The sequence below is a fragment of the Chroicocephalus ridibundus genome, chromosome 8, assembly GCF_963924245.1.
Source record: "Chroicocephalus ridibundus chromosome 8, bChrRid1.1, whole genome shotgun sequence".
In the NCBI taxonomy this organism is placed as follows: Eukaryota; Metazoa; Chordata; class Aves; order Charadriiformes; family Laridae; genus Chroicocephalus; species Chroicocephalus ridibundus.
In genome coordinates, this window is record NC_086291.1 from 53,998,284 (window position 1) to 54,019,795 (window position 21,512).

Consider the following 21,512-nt stretch of genomic DNA (forward strand, 5'->3'; position numbering starts at 1 on the left):
AATCATCAGCAAAATCAAAAGCTAACTCTAATAGCATGGAATTTTTAGCATTATTCCTGGTGTACGTATGTATGCCTTCTAGCTTGATAATGGTGCTGCTGATACACAAATATTAGGTTATATTCACTTTTCTTTCCCCCCTTGAATGCAGTACGATGAACAGGAACTATCTTTAACCCGTATAAGAACCACGCCTTTGAGAATTAATAGGAAGGATCTCCTTTACTTGATCCATACACCTGGGTATCATTCAGTTTCCAACACCCTGCCATGTTTACCAAATCTATATTGTCGGTAAGATAGAAATACGATGGCAACGTGACACAAGTACTTTACGTTTACTACCGGTATTGTTTTCAGGTATTCCCAAGTTCAAAAGGAAAAAAGCTGCTGATTTAACTCGCGCAGTTTTGGGATTAACAAATGTCAAATATGCACCACACGTCAGCAGCATAATCAGTGCTTCAAGTAGAGGAAAGAAGAGAGGGCCCCAACATCATCATCTTCCCCGGTTTTAATTATTTTCAGTCCCAGCTCAGGGATCATTATTTCCTACCTTTAATAGCAAAAAACCACGTTACGCTTAAATTTAACTCACTTAGGAGTAACACAGGTGAAACTGTTGGATCAAACTCTTTTCCCCCAGCAGAAGAAATAAAAATATAGAGATCAAGGGCAAACGGCGAAGGACAAAATCGTTTCATGGGTTGCCCTGTGCCGTGCCGATCTGTAGCATGAGAGACCAGCTGAAGTCTGCTGTACTTTAGCTTGGCTTCCAACAGTGCCCGGGGCCACAAAGAAATACAAAGGTACGAGGAAAATCAGATCCATTGTAAGTGTGGCCACAGCTTGGCAACGGCCTGGGCTGGTCTGTGCTGCCCGCGGGCTCCCGGAGGCAGGAACCAACTGCAAAAACCCAAATCTACAAAAGTTAAAAGGTCTCACCCGCAATGCGAGATTTGCCGAGGCAAAACCTGAGAAAAAATTAGCTCTATTTAAGCTCTATTTAAATACACTTCCTTTCACAAAATACCAAAGTTTACATGCATAATTACCCAAACAAAAAGGGTATTTGTGAGAGGTTTCCTAAAATAGATGCATTATTCCTATTAAATCATACAAGTATCTCTATTAACTAGCAAAGCACAATTATGAAAACTTCCTGAGCATACAACAAAAACTGATTAATACTTGATTAAAGTTAGAATTTAAACAAAGCATTATCCTTACTCCACACTGTCAGCATCACAAAAGCGTTCAGAGCTCCTTCAGAGTTGACTGCACAGCAAGTATAATTGCCGGCATCCTGAAGGAAAACGGGTGTTATCTGGAGCCCTCCAGATTCGAGAAGAATGAATCGAGGAATCTGAACCGAGCCACTGGCTAAGATCCGGTTTCCTGAAACACAGAAGAGAAAAGCAGCGTGATCAGTGTCGCGTAGGCTGCTCGGATTAAGCACAGCAATTCTGCTTCTTCCAAAAGACTACCACAGCCTGTCCAGGCCACCGGCTCACAGCAGCCCCACAACAAACCCCCTGCTCGCGGAACCCGAGAAATGAAGAAATACGCACCAAATGGATCGGCAGAATCTCAGTAATAGGAACAGACAAGAAAAGGTGGAAATGCTTTTCCACAGCAACTTAGTAACCGGGTACCTTTCTTCCATGAGATGGCGGGTTTTGGAGCCCCTGACACTGCACAGGTTAGCACCGCGGTCATCCCCTCCGTGACGGTGGTGTCCTCTGGAGGCTGGATAAATGCTGGTTTAATGTCTAGAATCAAAAAATTTAAAAAACTCAATGCATCAGCTATCAGCTCTCCTTCACCTACCATCATGGACTACTTTACATCCACTTTTATAGAGCTGATCATGGAGAAGGACACGACAATAATACATGAAAACCTTTCAGCAGTGACTGTAACCTTTCATTATTCGTCTCCTAGGAATTGTCTAATCCAGTTTATTACCTACATGGAAAATAAAAATCTATCAGTGCTTGTACATGTACAGGTAAGACAGCTTACAAAAAAAGGAAGATAAAGCTCAAAATGAGTGTTTGGGGGGAAGTCGAGAAATCTAGATAAACAAAATTATTTTCTTTCATCTTCATAACAGAGTTCTTTTCGATGAAAAGCAACTTGAGAAAGGCATTAACTTTGAAACTTAAATGTCAGCCAAAAGAATTTAGAACCTGAGTCTCATCCAAGACATTTCCCAAGTTTCTTTCTCTCTTATTTTCCCCGAGTTGCATTTTACTATGTTTTTTTCTGCATTTTTCTAGATATATCTTGAAGTGGGGCTGATCTATTTTCTGAGGCCAGTAGGAATTCTGGTCAGCATGTGTAAACTGCTCTCGAGCTAAAAATCTGCTTCCTGAAGACGAGTTATACTATTACAGAAATGCCTGTTAATAATTGCTTTTAAAAGAGACTACTAGGATTTGTAATTCTTCCATACAAAAGAGTGTACTTCATTAACAAAACCATTTAATCAGACTTTTTGGCCCCAAAAAATACATTTAACTCGAACTTTCATTCTTTCCCCTACTAAATATAGTTGTAGACAAAAGGCACATAAAATGCACAATCATGAAGCAGTAGCTCAAATTCAGAACAGAATTAGATTAGAGTAGAACTAAGTTATTTAAGTGTAAAGGAAAGACAAAATTATTTCGCAATTAGCCTTTCTTTTTTTTTTTTTTCTTTTCACTAAGCTCTCCCTTTTGTAGCGTGAAATAGGAGAGTTCATCTCCAGTCCCTAACGTCATGGAAAGCTTTCCTACCGGCTTCAGCAGGTTGTGTTTGGGCCACAGAGGGCATTTCTGGGGTACCCTACAGCCGGGGCAGCTACACTCCATGAAAATCGGGGTTCTGTGAGTCGAACTGAACAAGCACAGGGCAGTGGAGAAATCCGATGGATGGAGGGTCACCTACAGAAATGACGGGACGACCCATCGATCCCGTACCCCGGCTCCTTACTCACTCGTCACATCCAGGTAGGTGTACGTCTGTATCTCCCCGGCTTTATTACTTGCAAAACACTGGAAGATTCCAGCGTCCTCGGGACGCAGCCCACGGATCTGCAGCCCACCGCTCAGCAGTACTTTGTAGCGAGGGTTTTCCAGCTTGCTGAGGGGAACAGAGTCCTTGTACCAGACCAGGGTGGGAATGGGAACACCTATAAAGAAAAAAAAATAATTTCACTATTAGTCTTTGCAAAACACGTCTGAAGTATTGAAAATACCCAGCACTGTTATGGTCATATCCCTGGTTTCCCATCCTTCTACGCCAATTATTTATATTTTTACAAGCTGCTTTTGATAAATGGAGGCTGCATCTTACATTATCAATGGTAATAATACACTGCAGAGCATGTGGGAATAAAACCAGCAAACAGTGAAAGGGGGAATGCTGAGAAAACATGTTATGAAATTACTTTCTTCACCCAATCATATTTCATGCTACTACAAAATAAGATTTACAGCAATTTCATGTTGAAAGCCGGAATCATGCTACTTAACCAGCAGCAGTGTGGCAATGCAGCACGTCTATAAGACCGTTCCATCCCAAATGAGATTCTTCTCTGCTACTGCAGCTAAGATGTCAAAATAAAAAGGAAATGGCAAATTACACATTAAAAAAATGAAGTGCTTACATGGCTGTATTTGAGTCCTAATTTGGCAGCTTAGTTTGAGCTGATGTACAAACAACACGTTGCCAACAATGGGATAGCTTTAAATTATTATTATTTTTATTCATTCTCAAGCTTCACCTGTTATTTGAAAAATGCAGACATTAGGAGAAACAAAAATCCTCCCCTAGATATAACTTGCAGTCCCGTTTATTCCTGTTTTCTTTCATGCGCGTGTTCTACAAACCCTGACACGGTTATTTCACACGTATCGCTGCTGCAGTCGTATCCCAGCCAGCTGGGATGAAGGGGCTGTAAATTCAGTACATACAAACAGCGTAGGATTCTCTTTTCTCTGGGCGATGTCAGGGGCCTAGAACAGCCGTACGCAGCCGTTCCCGTCCCACCCCTCGCATCGGACAATGTTTTATCCTTACACCCCAGCAGTCCCTAACTGACCAAACGCTGAGGGCCCTGTGCAGGGGTCTGAAGTGAAGCAGGTATTTTGTGATGCGATTAGATAATCACAGGATCACGAGGGTGTCAAGCTGATTGAAGTTACCTCAGCCCCAAAGACAGCGTTTTCATAATCGGTAGCTAATTTGAACACGTATCGCTTAAAATTTTCACATTCCCTTGTAATAAGGTGAGGAACTATGGACTTAAAATCCTGGGTGAGTGGAATTTGCCCAACTGGAGGAAAGCGGGGAATCACAGAAGCACTAAGGGAGGTCACTAATGAATTGAGCATCTGCAGATAATGAATTTCACCGCAACGTCGGGAATGACTTAAGGTTCTCAGAGTTAAAGCGCTACAGGAAGATCTATATTATCATTATTATGATTTTAAAAGTCCCAAAGTTAAATACTATTGTATTATACTTCCATTCATATCTTGCCTCAGTGTACTTATTCTCTTTATACAGACAAAAGCTATATTAACTCCCGGCAAGAATATATAAACAATGCATGGAACACTTGAAAAACAACATTCAATTGCCGCTGTTACTTTTATAAACATGTATCATTTACTACAATCACCTGTGATGCTTTTGTTCTGCTGATAAAATACAATGTACTCGTAATCTAGAAGGTAATCATCTCAGGGAGAAATCCACTATGTAGAGTGCATTGTCTGATAGAGAATAGACGTAGTGTAGCAGCTTGCAATAGGCGTAATTTAAATTTCATACAACAGCCCATATACAGAATTAGCGTAAATTTCAATGTTCAGAATTCTCGGTGAGAGTGTTATTCATCTCTTGAAAATCCTCCTGGGCAAATACAAATTATCACTGAGTAATGAAGAAACAGATGATGCAAAATGGAATAGTTCTCCTGATGCTGAGAAGCCTGGAAATGATTTCAAGTTTAAATAATAGCAACTCCATTTTCCCACACATTAGACTTGATAGGCACCTAGGAAATAATGAAATCCTGCATTCAGCACACTCAAACCTTTAGCACTGGTGTCATTCCATAAATCCCATTCTACTAACAGTATTAGCAAACCTTCTAATCCTATAATCACGGAGAGATACACCTTCCTCTCACCAACTCAGCTGACAAACTGGGTATTACCATCTCTATTTTTCTGCATTTCGGTTACGGATATCTTCCTCTACTCAAAGTTATGAGTCTGAATAATAGGATCTTATCTAAGCACTCTGATGCCTGTCAGCAGCATTCATTTGGGCTTTAGTGATCTTCCCAGAGAGATTTGTCTTCCAAGTTGTACACATTTTCTTTTATCATTTTGCTGCCTCTTTGCCTATAAAAATGGTTAAAACCAGCTTCCTTTCGTCTCCCCCTCTCCTACCCCACAGCCTTTCCTCTCCCCACACCCCCAAAAGGAATTTTGCTCCTTTGCCTCTCTAAACTCTTCTGATGAAAAAATTATGAACGGAGGAAACCACTTTTAAAGACCTTTTGGATTATACCTTTCCCAGCAGTATCAGCCCCACCTTACTGTTTGAGAGATTACAGAGCGGCCTAAAAGACTAGTAATAATAAATTTAAAAAAAAGCTTATTTCTCAGCATGTATGCGGCGCTATTCATTTTTCACAGACAAATTAATCTAGTCTTATGGAGGAGAAGGAAAACCGAGGAAACTCAGGAAACTGAGACTCTGGTTCTGGCTTTGCCACTTTCTCTGTGACCTTGGGCAAATAATTTATGCAATCCGAGGCTCAGTTCCCCCGTCTGTGCAACAGATGCTTGACTCTCTGCCAAATTTAACTTACTTAAGAACCTGGATAAAAGACTCTAAAAACACACTGTGTCTTTTTTGGTTTTAGTTTTTTTTTTGTTTGTTTTTTTTTTTTTTTTTTTTTTTTACAGCCTTCTCTAGATCCCAGTGGGCTACTGGGGAATCCCAAAAGCATCTTTCCACCTACTTGTCTAAACAGGTAGAACTAAAGTCCAATTAACTGCACTCCCCAGACACCACCACCGCTGCCTGCAGCTCTAAACTTTCTATAAGCAAACAAGAAAAAGCATTTAAAGGAAAGCCATTGATAATGCAGGCAGCATCGGCAACTACGGAAAGCTCTACAGCAGAGCGCGGTTGCTGCGCAGTCTGATACACTGAAACTCCATTACAGGGAAGTATAAAGCCGGGCTGTGCAAGTTCCAATTTTATTTACAGTTAATCTCTGCTTATACTGTGAAATTAATCTGTCTCTCACACATTCAAAGCGCACCAAGACTTGGCAAAATGGCTTTGTGCAGAGAACTTTATGGGGCTGGGGGAAATACAATCTGTCTTCCCACTTGTAGCAAAGGTACCGGGCAGCTTCGCAGTTCCCCATGCGCTTTATTCCAGGTCCTCGCTCGGAGCAGGGAGACAGAAACATTTGCCAGACTTGTGTAATACTGGATCAAAACTCTGTGTTTAATACTAGCACCTGCCCCGTATGAGTCTGCGTTACAGATACTCAAAAACAATCCACGTGAAGAAAGGTGACCGTGCTCCTGCGCCACATGCATCAGCAAGTCAGACCAGTACTGGAAGAGTTCAGTAGACATAAATAATTTTGTCTAGTAAGGGTTCCCATAGCTCCAATTAGACCTCATCTACTGAAAATGGCTAAGAGTGCCCTATTAGCCCCCTTGGGAGCTGAACTGCTCAAAGGAGAGGTTAGGGTAGAAGCAAGAGATACACGCCAACATCTTCTCCCTGATTCCTCTAGGTTTGGGGTTGGTGGGGTTTTTTTTTGTTTTGGTTTTTTTTTTTTTTTTTGTAATGCATTGAAAACATTGGAGACAGCAGATAGGCTTTTTCAGTGACAGTGAGCTAGTCCAGAGGTTCATCAAGTAGTTGCCTAGTTCTGAAACACATGCGCACTACCATATTTGCAAAGCTTCCTTCTAGAAAGGCAGTATTGACTCTTTCCTACACAGAGCAGAAAAGAATGCTTAAACTATAGTGGAAATAATATAATCACGCGATAAAGAACATATTTATCGGCTCTGATCTGGAGAAGGAACCGACCCAAACAAGCTGTTAGTTGGGTTTGGGTGTTTTTTTAACCAAGGTTGTGTACTTTTACGTGTATTGCCTGTTAAACTTAGCATCAGGGAAAACGAGACGACAAAAAAGTTCAGTCGCTTGTCAAAGTCTTGTAGCGATTCAGTGACACGGACAAACCCGCTCTTGTGGCAAGTCCTGTCTTACTAGAGTGCTTAAACAGGTGCTGCTTCTCTTTCTCTGGAACTAAATCTTAAAAACCATTTTGGTTTAGGTGGAATTCTAGACATTTGAAGCCTTTTATATTATTAAAATACCTGCCAATTATAGTCCTCCTGCAGAATTCTTAACTACGCTTAAATATCAGAGTTACTGACGTTTCTATTCAGTATAAAAGTTCCGTAATTTTTAGAAAAAAGAACATTCGAATTGTTGAAAATATTGACTGTTTGCGTTGCAAATGATGGGTTCCATAACCATACTTGCACTTCAGCTAATTTTCTGGCTCGCGACACTAACGTCTGTTACACAGCGACAACGACGAAGCAAAGGCAGGCTACACGGGGGAGAGGAGCAGGAGTTGCCCTGCCCCACAGCCAAACCCGAACCTGCCGGCGTTACTCATGTCTAAACCCAAACCCTGGGTACAAGGACCACCCAATTTCCCAAGGGCAAAGGCCACCTTCTCTCCCTTGTACTTGGGATCTGTAATAATTAGCAATAATATAGAGGCCTCAAAACAGTCGAAGTTGCTGTAAGATGCTTTCTCCAGCAGAGAATGTGCAGATATCATTCATCCAAGTGGGAACGCGTCTGCCACTCACCCATCGCCTGGCACAGGATGTCCACGTCTTTCTCCACTTCAGCCAAAATCACGCTCTCGGGCTCAGCCGTAAAATATGGCGGTTCTTTAGAACGGGGAAAAGAAAGAAAAATAAACAAACAAAGCCAGGGCAAAACGGAAAATAGGTCTTGATGTGAAGATATTCATCATATAAAGTCTCCACGCGTGTTGTATTTAATACAGTGAGTTACAGACTAGCTTGTCCAAGTTTGCCTCTATATGGAGGTGCTTTTTCTTGGTAGTAAAAGCATCATTGAAAAGCCAAAAATTTTTTGCTATGCTGAGCATGAATTCCAGAGTCAAGTCAATATGATGCAAGATTTAGGGGTTTGCACTGCAAATTAATACTCAGAGCCGGGGCTACTTTTCATTTTATAGGTCTGAATCATGGAACATTTTAATTCTTCGTTCAGAAGGGCCCTCCCAAGAGGTTTATAAAGGTTTATATTTACAACGTAGCATTTTATAGGATAGTTTGTTTCAGTATCTAAACTAAATTCCACCTCGCGAAGGCACGAAGCATGTCGGATAAAGTGCCACAGCACATCAGAGCGCCCACACCAGAGGATAAGTGCGGCATAATTAAAAAAAATTCTTGTCCACTGTTTTATTTCTGGAAAGCAAACAGATTTAATGCTTTAATTGAAGTTACAGTAATAATCATAAAAATCCACACTTTATCATTAGGACTAAAGAAAAGATATTAGATGTTTAATTAAACAAAGACAAGATTCCAGAAATTGTAGAGTATGCCGTCATGTAACTCTTTCTTCTATGCAGCATAAAATTGAAGAGCATCATGTCAAAGTCCCACAGGCATTAAAGGTTGCAGTAATTATCACGGTAACTAAAAACTGTCATAGTCTGTTCAATGCAATTATCATCCGAGTACTGTTTTTAGAAGCATTTTATTTGATTATAACTAGAGTTCTATTGTAGCATAGACAAACTCTGCTAAGTTTTCGAAAATACAGAAAAGACAATGTAAGTAGCTTGTGAGAACAAGTTACTTGTGTTTTCATTTTAAGGAAATCAAGCGTGTTTGAAAACAATGTAGTAAGCTACAGTAAGATCCAAGGTCATCGGAGCTGACCTTCTCTCAATTCTCTCCCCCAAACCCGTCTGAACACCAGACGTGCAGTTTGTATTATTGATAGCGCGTTAATATTTTCATGAATAAAACCAAAATCACATAATTTTATCCTCCAAAATCATATTTCTCCTGCTACCGCCTGTCGTCTAGCAAGCGTCGCTATCATGTCGCAGGGCCGACACGGCACGCCAGCGGGTGCCCATCAGTAAGCGCCGGGTTAGGATGCAAACCCCCCCTTTTCCCAGCACTCCTTCCCACTAACTATAATAAAATACTTGCTTGAGCGTACAGAGCTAGGGTCTCATTTGAGCACCAATGGATATTACAATTCTGTATTCATTCCAAATAAAGTCAATCAATATTAGTCTTCAAAATCCTGTGCAGAGGGGGAGGTGAGGTTGCAAAATAGCCTGGAATACTCATTCACCCAGCAAAACCAATAAAACAAGCTACCTGATTTATTATATTCTAATAATACACATGTGTTAACATTATTGATCCTCACTGCCTAAATATAAAGCTATTAATAAACATGCATAATAAGTTGTGATTTATTGCATATGATCTCATGCGTTAATCTAAACAACAAATTGAAAAGCTGAACGTTTAATTGAAATTCACTGATGGCACAGTGTTTGACACGTTTGATCAACTAAGTTGCTGAGTCCTCTGCAATTCATCTAAGTCCGCGTTTTAACTCCGCGCACACTCTTCCTTCTCACGCCACACTCCAAGCCTCGGCTGACATTTTCCTCGCGCTCCACTTTTCGGAATGTTATCTTTTTAAATTCCAAACTTTTAGCCTAATGTCCTAACTTATCTCTGTATCGGTCTGGGGGGACACAGGCCAGCGTCCGTCCATCCACCCATCTCTCAAAATAAAATTTGAATCTTTTATTCTATGGCAATTTAATTTGATCGTGAGGCGAGGCAAAGGGGAAAGGTGGCCAAAGCGGCCCAGGGTCAAGGCAGCATCCAGACACATCCCCCCACATCCAGACATTCACTTTAACTTTGGGCTTCTTCTGCCGACGTCTCTATGGTCAGTGAGGTTCAAGTGTATTTTCCTACTTTTAGGGAGTTCCTGACTGCCCATCTTCCCCCCTCCCTCCCCTTTATAAGGCACTCTGACCTTAACGGGCCAATTTCTAAACTTGGCAACCTTCAGCTACCGGCTCGCAAACTTTCTCCTAGGTCAGCAACATACTCACACACCAGTGACAAATTTGCAGATTTATCTTCAACTTGGGCCTGCAGTCCAGCTGCAAAGCACTTAACGTGCCCTCAAAGACGCTAGTGATTCCACGACCACTGCTCACGTGCTGGTGTTGCATGTGGTTGCTGCACTTATACGTGGCGTATTTATACAGTCTGCTTTCCTGGTGCCCCTCCCAAAATCCCATCTTACAAATGGTGCTCCTTCCTTTAAACCCCGTACAGGCTGTTATGCCAGCCTCAAAGAAACTTATTACATTAAGAGATGCTTAGGTGAGCAGGTATCAGGCAATGAATTACCTGACAAGGAACCTGAAGCCAGTGACAACTGTCACTTAGCAAGCGGGATGTGATGGTATAAAATGAAGATTCGCATCAGCTTTTTTTGAAAGAAGCAGGGAGAAATGGAAGCCGACAAGACAGAAAAAGAGCAGGAGCAGCAGAAAGATGCAATCTAAAGGCCAGAGGCAACTCCCAGAGGACTTTCAGGGTGTAGGTGTGCCAACAGATACGATTTCCAGTCTTCATCAAGCCCAGACCCACCTTTTCCCTTACACTACAGCCTGCTGAACTCAACTCTCACAGCTGTTCCAGGAGCTGGAAGTCCTGCCAAATGCCACAATTGATATAGAGGGGTCGAGAGGCTGAGGCAAGAACTGCCCATAGAGGGGTCGGATCTTATTCTTGTCTGATAAGCACAGGTATAGAAAACCTTTCAGAAGCGTGTCTACAATTTACTGATTGTAAACTACCTGCTTCTGCTGCCTGGACATAGAGACAAGCCTGGGTGGGAGGAAAAGGCTAATTCATAAGGGAATTTTGGGAGATCTAGAATACCACGTGGACAACACTGCTGTGGCTTCCCAAGTCTAATATACACGGAAAATTAAGTCTTGTTGATTTAAGATATGAGAGAATCCCAGCACTATTGGTGTAGGTATACTCCTAGGGCTTTGAGGGAAATAAAACAGCGATTTCCATCCAAGCTGTGCTGCTTTTCCACGTGCACCCGTCTTACGCCAGCAACACGGATGCTCAAAAGGTCCTTTGCAGTGAGTGTCTATGGCTTCAACACAACCCAGGCTGCGGAAGAAACGGCTCTAGTTACAGGTGCTAGACTTCTGGAAACTAGGCTCCCCGCTTTCCAGATGAGTCAGGTGTATCATCTGCACGTCGGGTGTGTGCCTGAGGGTCTGCAGCCCCAGCACAAATTGCAAGTGAAAAATTCAGGGTATCTGAATTTGGGTGCTACACACCACCCGGTGAAGAACTACCCCAGAGAGGCCATAAAAATGCAGCAATATTTATAGGGGTCAGATGGCATTCTGAGGGGGCATTCTGGCTGTCCGTACATATGACTCTACTGCATATTTATGAAGCTTGGTTTGAACCACACAGTATGAATTTGAACATTTATTGTTGTAGGCAACAATCGTGTGTTGAAATTTAATATGTGTGGCAAAATTACAATGTCTTCCAAACTATGTAACATGCCAGGCACCAGCCCCCAGACATAGCATTTTCTAGGAATGACAGTACCAGTTGGTATCAGGTCAAACATTTAAATTTTGGGGAAATTAAAGAATCACAATGGTTAGAATAAGAAAGGGCCCACTACACGGAGTTCACGCTGCTGGCAGTGCAGTGTGCTAGGCAACGAGGGAGGTCGCATCCATATTAGACTGAAAGAAAGAGATACTGGCTTGTTCAGATATTGTATTGGTGTTTGACTGATCTTAACTAAAAGGTCAAGAACAAGCAAAGGGGAAAGAATATTTGAATATAAATGCGTGCTTTTAATAGTTGTTGAGGGTTTCGGGGTTTTTGCACTACAGACATCATTGAAAAGATAGCCTCTCTTCAAAGCCCTCGGGAGCCTGCAAAATTTGATACTGTTCTAACTTCCCCCATGCAGAGTTACATGGTCACTGATTTTAACATTCAAAAGATAGCAGTCAGCATCCATTACATACCCTTCAAGCTGCATTGGAGATGTGTGACCTAATCCTAGATACATACATGAAAGTCAGAAAGAACAGAGAAAGCCCCAGGGGCTTCTCCAAAGCTGAAATTCCTGCATCACTCAGAAATTCAGGCCTGCATATTTAAGAGGAAAATCGAGCCTTAAACACGGAAGCCTTTCTCTAGCATTACCGTAAACTAATTTATTTGGTGAATATCCTGAAAAGAAAGGGAAACTCCAAACTTGATAGCCCCTTGTAAGTACAAAGTCCGGAACCCCAGACAGTAGATCAGGCTGTACGGGTCGAGAGAAGCCACACCATATAAGCAGGTATAACATGTTCCTTGAAGCAGGATTGTTCTTTGTATGAATATCAGGTTAAAACAGAGAGAGATGAAAAGGTTCTCTTAGTTTCTTACTCCTAGCCCTACTGTGAGCTGCAGTCTGTGTGTTCTAAAAGCTCATAGCGGCGCAGGGAGCACACGTCTCCTGTTTGCAGAACCGAAAGAAGGGGGAACTTCTCCTGAATGCCAGATACAGAACTGGACTTCCCAGAAATCCCGTCACTGCGCTGTGGTATAGGCCCCGTGTGCATCTGGGGCCGAGGCAACATGGCTACATTCATCTCAAGAACCTTGCCAAATCAAAAGTGGTCAACACTTCTCTACTTTGAGCCCGATGTGAAGTTCAGGCAAGTTCAAAGACTTTGTATTCTAGTTTTCCTGAAAACTCTTATTCTTTTCTCATGCACAGTACATGAACACAATCGTCATGGTCTTTTCTTAAGCCCAATACATGAACACAATCACCATGGAAAATTACTTTCCTCTGCTTTCAAGACATCATTTGCAGTATTTCAAAATGTCTAAGCTAGAGCCACAAGAGCTATTGTTTCCAGAGATCTGAGCACAAGGTAGGGAGATGGCGAGCAGCAGAGGAAAATAACCTCTGTTCTGGCAGTTATATATATACAGTCAATGCAAATTCACGAACAATGGCAATGCACAAAGAAGGCCCTTCTGCATCTCCACACTTGCTCCTGGAGAAGGACAGTGAAGGAGGAGTAGACCGACAGTCCAGCTCACGGCCTAGCCAGGTGGGCCTCCATACTAAGGTTATCATCTTTCTGGCGTGTTCCTGAACCCCATAAAGCTGTGTCCATACCTGATGAGAACCATTGTCCTGTTTTCAGAAAGAAATCTATCTAGCTGGGATGTAAAAATTCTCCCTAGGAAACACCAAGGTGAGAATAAAATGTCTATTAATGCAGTTCTTCCGGGCACAGAACCGCTCCAAAAAGAAGGGAAGCTGTCAATTGTGATTCTGATTTATTCCATCCTCTTCCTTTGGACAGGCCACCAGGGCTTCAACACTCAGTTCTGCGCAATACCTCATCACACCAGGCCTTTCTTCTAATTGCTTTTCTCCTCAGTTTGTTCAAGGTTTTACTTTGACTGCATCTGATTTAAAGAGCAGTACGGATTTCATGTAGTGGAAGGGTTTCATTCCTCATTCTCTTAAGCTTCTAAAATTCATAATTTCCCATAGAACAATCACTTAAAAAAAATGACCATCGCAATTTGTCGCTACCAGAACTTGCGGAACGGGAGCAAAAGAATTTAAGATTAGCTCAGTTTTCAAATTGGTTTGCTCATGAGAAGACTCCTTAAATTACTTAATCTTCAAACTGTTAGTGATAAAACAAATGTGCTCTTATCTAATCTGCAACAAATCTTTCCCAAACTGTTACTCTGCCAACTGAGGAACATGCTACCCTTTAAAAATTTATAACAACTGCAGCTAATAAAACCAAGGTTTGGAACCACCTCAGTTTATCTTTGCTGGAACGATATGAAGATGTCAGGAAGCTCTGTGCCACAGTCAGGAGACAACTGCACTGCAGCACAAGACTAGAGGGTTTTCTTCTTGCTTATGCAATGCTACTTTATTACATTAGGGATTCAGATTTTTTGAAATATTATTGTGATTTTAATTTATAAACTGAGATGTACTCTCAGAAATATTCGGAAAAAAATCCAGAGACAATATTGTAGGTCACAAATCATAATTTGAACTGAGTACGTGCCTTCGTACTTAGTTTCGCTGCCTTCTAATAAAGCTCTTGTCACCATCTGAGCCCACGCTCAAGTTGTGTGACTTCCATTAGCTAGGAAAAGCAAGGACTGACGTATTTGTAAAAAAGCTTTGATTACTTCAGTATTTGTTTCATCTTTGATGCACCTTTTTATCACTACCCCTATTTTATCTGTTAATAGCAAAATATTTTTCTCCATTAATCCACAAAAGCTCTCATTACCATACTATTGAGGGTCTGCATTTGATTTATCCCAATCATTTTGAAAACGAACCTCTTCTATTACCCCAATTTCCTTTCCTTGTTAGTCAAGACGGCTTATTAAGTCCACACTGTGTTATTCTCCCAAGAAGTGCAGCTCATTACCAGGCCACCATCAACACGTACGCGCTACAAATAATTTTATGCATGCAAATGGACAAGCATACTTGATCCTCTGCAAATGCTACTCCAACAGACTACGAGGGAAACACCGCAAAAATCCTTCGGTTTGAATCTTGTCTGCACTTTCCTCCTAGAACCAGTCCCTTGACTAATTAAAAAATGGCCAGATCTATCCAAGAGTGCTAAGGCTGAATAGAAGTTATGCATTAACTACTAATCCTTTGATTTGGCTTCCTGTTTAGAATTAGAGATCCATCCTGCAGCTCATGAAACTCATAAATAAAGAAATCTATCAGGCTTTGCTGACACATTGAGTAAACACCTGCAACTGAAGTGTCTTGTTCCATCAGAAGGAAATAAAAGTAATTGGTAACCAATTTGTTTCTGCTTTCTTTCATCTGCTTGTTCTTATCTACAGGCCTTTTCATAACTTCATTCCCTGACAGCCCCCTAAAACTGGATAAGAAATAAATAAAACATTTTAAAATAAGAGAGCAGATAAGCTACTAAAGAAAGGCAGCACTGCTGGTTTAATATGATTCCCCAATGATTGTTTCTCAGTTTTATTGTAACTGTATTTAAGAACCTTCTACGTTAACGGAGAGGCTGCTTTAAGTGTCGCATTAGGCTGGATCTGACAGCATAGCAGCAAAGTTAAACTAGTTACAATAAAATCTTATGAATAAGGAAGAGTTTAAACCAAACCCATAAATAAGTTAAATCCGTCTCTGCTCCTTAAAGGCAAGGGAAGCCGCGAGGTAATAATTCTGAGAAACAGAGCACAAAGAAAGAGACTGGAACCAAACTTCATCCAGTAGGTAATAAATATAATAGAGACACAGTGCTACAAATGAACCTGGAGCACAGCTTTGCAGAGAGAAGGGCTGTTTCCCCATTTAGCATGAACCGCTATAAATTGCTTTAGTAGAATACAGACCATACAGCAGAGTCTTTAAAATCGTATTTTCAGAAGGCTAGAAGAGTGTAGAGAATGGTGTGCCGAATCCCCTCTGCAATGCACTACCGAAATGCGTGTGCATGAATTCCGATCGACGCCGAGGCTTGTACCATTGCCAGAGCAATAACCTCTCCAGGACACTCGCACAGTTATTATGGGACTATTACATAAAAGCCAGACTTGGCACAATCAGCTCTGCCTCACAGCACCTAAATGTCTCTGTTCTAAAACTTCCCTGATATTCTGAAAGTCCTAAAAAACTCGAGACAGTTTTGTGTTATTACATCAGGATACGGCACGCACAGGCACTACCATCTCCAAACGGCAACCTCCTTGCTGCAGCGGAACCCCGCGCAGAGACGATGGTGGAACCAGGGAGTGAACGGGCACCGATGCCCCTTTAGGAAGAATAAATCCAAAGTTTCCCTTGGAGTCGAAGGTCTAGCACATGCCGCCGGTTTTAACGGCGTTTTCTTCTCCCTTTTGTTACCTCAGTAATGATATCTGCCTGCCTGCGCACTCAGGAACGTCCTTGGCCCCCTGACTGGCACCCGCAACAGACAACGTGCAGAAGTGCTCCTAAAAGGCTTCTTTCGGAAATACAGGCACTTGACATATTAAAACTAGATGTAAGCAAGCTGGGAGTTAATCAGGATTTAATGCGTCTAAAAGCCAAGATGTGGAAGCTGCCCAATAAGGATTTTACTACTATATTTCCCCAACTTCTGATTAAATGTATAGTTTCACAGGGGATTCAGAATCACATCAGTGTTTTAAAAAAAAAACATAAAAAAATCTATTTGATGAATTTATATTCATGGGAAAGAACAGCTGAATTAATTTGGAAGATAACCCTCCTTCATCTCCTTTGTTCTGTTCTCCGAAGAAAGGTTCAAATGTAAGGTCAATGAAATATTAAAATATCAATTTTATTTCCTATTATACCTCAGTCCAGAGCCTGTTTTACTAAAAAACACATTGCCTTGAGAATTACCCATTATAGAAAGGAAGGCTTTCGCTCTTGCCGGCTCCTCCGTGCTGTCTCTCAGTTTCGCTTCGCAGAAATACATCCCCACATCAGCGGAGGTTGGGTTGGTGATCGTGAGCCGTCTCCCAAAACTGCTGATGCCACTGGTTATTTTTACTCCATTTCTCTTCCAGGTCATGCTTAGCCGCTCCAGAGGTCTGCCGAGGTTTAAAAACACAACCACAACAAAAATACAACAATAAAACATATATATTAGAGAACAGCCTTGTTGGCAGTTAGATCCAGGTTATAAAACTTTAAGTTTTGCTCTATCCCGACATTTGCTGTTAAGCAGTAAATGCGTACATAACTTCTACGCAGCAAGACTGCAGACTACTCACGTGGCATTACGCAAGTACAGCTAATTCATACAGCAATAGAACTTAAGTGCTAATAATTTGATTTCTCTAAGCAAAAGGAGTAAATAGTGCTATGGGAATCAGCTGCACGGGAAGTGCTTTCATTATAACTCAATTACAAAAACAATATTAACCATATCAAGAACATCTCTGCCCTCAGAGAGGAAGGTGAATCAGTTGGTCGTCTTCTCATCCAAGGACCTCAACTATTCACTTCCACTGGAATTCAATGCTATTCAAGGCCAACTAGATGCAAGCGCAGGAGGGATGCTGTGAACTCTGGATGATGGTGCCTTACGAACAGTTGAGCGATAATCACTGTAAAATGAGAGCATCTGTAATAAATTACTTCGTAGGAGATCCTCCCTAATTTATTCACTAGGAAGCACAGGCTGTTCAACAATATCACCTTTCATGTCAGTAGGCAGGACAGCTGAAATATTATTAACCCTTAGCACAACTTTCTCCTTATAATGTCCGCTGGTTGAACACCGCTATACCCTTCCTTGCTGTGGGAGTAACAGGTGGGAGAGTAACTCTGCCTCTATCGGTATTTGGCCAGAAAAATCAATAGGTTTAATCCAGTAATGTTGGACAAACAAGATTATTCGTGAGGTTACTCTGAAGAGCAAGCTACACGCCGCATTCTGCTTCAATCATTAAAATAATAAAAATAATGAAAATAACTTCCTATGTCCTTCTCAGTAGAGGACAGTGCATTAAAATTAATTCCTTATAACCCCGCTGCTTTTACCTTGCGTTGGCCACACACTCCAGCGTGATCTCGCCGCTCCCCGCTACGACGCTGGTGTTCTGGGGGGGGATGACGATGACGGGAGCCACGGTGTCGGACGGGTCTGTGGCACCTGCGGGGGCAGAAGAAAACCTTGTGAAGACTCTGTACATCTACAAACAGCGAGGACGGACGCGTTCCAGGTGAAGGATCTCACCAAGCGACACAGCTGCAAGTTTCACTCTTCAACCTCACCGTGGATTTTAATCTCCTCATTAAGGGGAGATCTTCGGCAAGCCCAATTTCGATGGCTTTCATTATACTGTACAAACACACTGTTCCAACATACTCGGCCCGGATCATTCACAACACGGAACTCACAGGAACTGCTCCCAGATGGAGCGCAGGGGCCACTCTCAAACAGAGAGCAAATAAATTAAGCATCCTAAAGGTTTTCTATTGTTGAGCACTTTTATTTTTCTCAAACACTCTGCTGACTTATATTTTTAAGACCTTTTCATGTTTTGTTTAATCTTCCCACTTCCACACCATTTCAAAAGAGTCTGCCAATACTCGTGTTAGTTCTTTAAAAAGATTTTACACACTGGGGAACAAATATAAAATTAACAAAGCAGCATATCACAGCAACTTCAATCCCTTTTTCTTATCAGGAAAGTAAATAACCCAAATCTGCTACTCTTTTGTGAGGCATCATACTGTAAATAATTTAGCTTATGCAACAGTCAGCAGACACTAAAAAAATGGCAAAAAGGCCGCTTGTAAATTTTCTCTGTATACATTTAGTAAGCGAATTAAAATACCCATGTATTCATAGGTACTTTGCTTCAAGCAACTCATTTGGGAAAGAAAAATTAGCTATTTTTTAGCTTGAATAACAGAGTAATAAAATTTTCTAAAGACACAGAATCCAATAAAGGAATTATAGGGAAAAGTAATGAAAATAAAACTAAACCGATGCAAAAGCAAGCCAGTCCATCAAATGTTTTCTGCAGAGGAGACTAACCCCCGCTTATTAAGCAGAAAGGGAAACTGGCAAGTGCAAGGTCTGAACCCTGACGTTCTCTTTTAAGACAATTCCCTAAAGAACAGAAAATGAACCGAAGATTCTTTGCTTGTCTCGTACCCAGCACGCCCAAAGCCATTTGACGTTCGATTTCACTTATTGGATAGACAAAGTTTTTGGTAACAGGGCTCAGAAAGTTCACAATGTTCACAGATTTCTGAATAGGGAATGATAAAATTTTTACCGTTTGACATTTTTGTAATTGATAGCAAATAGCGTACTGTGGGAGCCAAAAGCATGCAGCATAATTTTAATATTTAACAATACCATGTGCACATCTGAATAAATTCAAGCATCCAAGAATAGTACTTAAGGAAGTGGTAAGCACATCTTTACTTCTTCCCATAAATATGCTCTGTTGACCTGACACAGCAAACATATGCAACTCGCGTGGGACCTCAAAACCCAAGCTTTTAGTGGATTTTACTTCTGCTCAACAACATTCCTGGAAATATGATGCTACCAGGTAGGAAATGTACTTTCTAAGAAGATTTCCATGGTAGTCTCATAGGTATTCATGGCAGGAATTTTCCAGCTAATAGTTAAAAAAATAGAAAAGAAGTGGCCATCAGATTAGTAGCTTGTTGCTGATGAGCAGAAATAGCCTCAGCGTTACCGCTCACCACTGCTTCTGCGCAAGATGAAGGTTTGCAACAGTAAATGCTAAGAGATCAACACACAAGTTACTAATTTGGCAATAATCATTTCTTTTCTCCATCTGGAAAACAAGAAAACCACTTCTTCAGCTTATCAGCTCCCCTGAAGAATGGCTCAAGCCCACTAAAACCAGCCGAAGAACAGAAGGCAGCTTTGCTGTAACCTCCAGGAGTTCACCCTACGCGAATGGCTCTTTGTGCGCGGAGCAGATAAGCGGGGGAAGGAAAAGTGCACCTTGATCTGCCGGCGACCAGGAAAACGTAAGAATTTTTTGACTTTATTACTAACCGTAACAAGAACATAAACACAGAAAGTGCTTATTTTTATTTCATACCGTCCCTGAAACAAAGCTATTAAAAGCAGGCTGCTGATAAAGATTTTGAGTGGGGGAACTAATACAGATGTGATACAGAGGGCTCAGCAAAGCGGTCAGGGCTCGAATTCTAAGTCAAATCCCTGCAAAGGTCAGCTGCAGATATAACAAGCATGTGTAGTAAACAACAACATTTCAAAGTATTATCTATTTCATATTCAAAGACAGCTTAAGTTTCCCTTTGCAGCACAAAGAAACCACTTGCCATAATTCGCTCTGGCCCTGATCCCGCCAAATAAAACTCAACAAAGACATTCCCTTGGTTCCTTTTGCAGGGTGTAGTTTGCAGCTTTGCTTTGTGGCTCCTCAAAATATCAAAGGAGGAATTTAGTTTTCTTTTTGAGCAAAAGATCTCAATAGGGCTGTAACGTGGGACCTGCGTGTCCACCCCATCCCTTCAGAACTTCACCCTTTGGTAAGAAACCCCCAGGCTGGAGTGTCAGAGTAGCCAGGCTCCTAATTTAGGTAAGGAGTAACCCTGTGATTTTGTTCTGATGATGTGATGCAACAAATCAGACTTCAGTCTGGCTGTGGAAGGTAGAGAGCTATTCAAGCAATCGCATAATGAAAAACTACCCAGACTTTCCAAGTTTCTAATCCCACCTGTCAATAAAGCCACTCCATCCCTCTCCTACCTCCTAGCGCAGTACGCTGACGTGATTTTACTTGACTGGTGCTACGCTAAACTGCAATGGAGAATGTCATTGTTAGTAAACAGATATTATCTTTGAAAATCCTTTGTAGAAAACAATTGATTTTTATTTTTTTTTTCTCCTTTTCACTGTTCCATTTTTACTTCATCAGACTTTTCCTTGTCCCAGTTTTCTAGGCATCCGCTGTTGCCTTCTGGCTTTTCACCACCTCTTCCTTCCCTGCCTCCGTCCCTCAGGCAGCTTCTCCGCATTCGTCACTGGACATTTCCCCTCCCTGCCACCCCATGGTCCCTATAGATGTTTCACATTGTTTAAGGACTGCTCAATTTCCCATGTATCCTTTGTTTCAATGACTGAGCTTCGCTTTCCCCGATGCACATCCATTAGTACGAAATATTTATGAAAGACACTGACATGGGAGGGCAATACAAATGCATACAACAGTTACAGCGAGATGAATTTGCTAAGAGGGAACCACTGTTCCCACCCGTATTCTATCTTTTCTGGAAGAAAAGAACCCCTCCTTTCAGCTGAGAAAGTGAAGCAACATTAGGTGAAAACACGGACCCCAGACCTGTAGCCAAGGGACACCAGGAGCTGCAGAGACAAGGCTGAACGGCACTGAAGAACACTTAAGGGACGTGCTTTTAATCTGATGCTAGTCTTAAATGGACGACTGGACAGAAGGACTGCCACAAGCAAGAGTCCTAACCTAAACAGAGAGTCTTCTCCAAAAAAGAGCGCGCTCTGCTTTATTTCACATTGTGTCTATTTTAGCCACAGCACCCACAATATTTCCAGTCTTCCCAGTGCTTCTAAACCTTCTCATCAGACACTGTCTTCATTATTATCAGTGTCTACTTGATGAGCATAATAACACCAAAGGCTCTGGTGCACAAGTGGAGGGAGCGTATCTTGCAGCTGTTTTGGTGGTTCCCAACCCCAGCTGCTCATGAAGTACTTGGTGAACTGC

The 21,512-nt window shown here is 41.6% G+C and overlaps 1 protein-coding gene across 8 annotated transcripts in view; it reads right to left on the reverse strand.

Annotated features, from left to right (window-relative positions):
- The window catches only part of SDK1 (sidekick cell adhesion molecule 1), a 411,549-nt gene that overhangs the window by 141,479 nt on the left and 248,558 nt on the right, over positions 1 to 21,512 (reverse strand). For all 8 annotated transcript variants that reach the window (XM_063343255.1, XM_063343252.1, XM_063343253.1 and 5 more), the window contains exons 7-12: positions 17,794 to 17,905; positions 16,648 to 16,838; positions 7,926 to 8,009; positions 2,984 to 3,178; positions 1,656 to 1,772; positions 1,231 to 1,398 (exon numbers count right to left, since the gene is read on the reverse strand). In XM_063343255.1, coding sequence (XP_063199325.1) covers positions 1,231 to 1,398; positions 1,656 to 1,772; positions 2,984 to 3,178; positions 7,926 to 8,009; positions 16,648 to 16,838; positions 17,794 to 17,905 — 867 coding nt within the window. The remainder of the gene's footprint in view (positions 1 to 1,230; positions 1,399 to 1,655; positions 1,773 to 2,983; positions 3,179 to 7,925; positions 8,010 to 16,647; positions 16,839 to 17,793; positions 17,906 to 21,512) is intronic.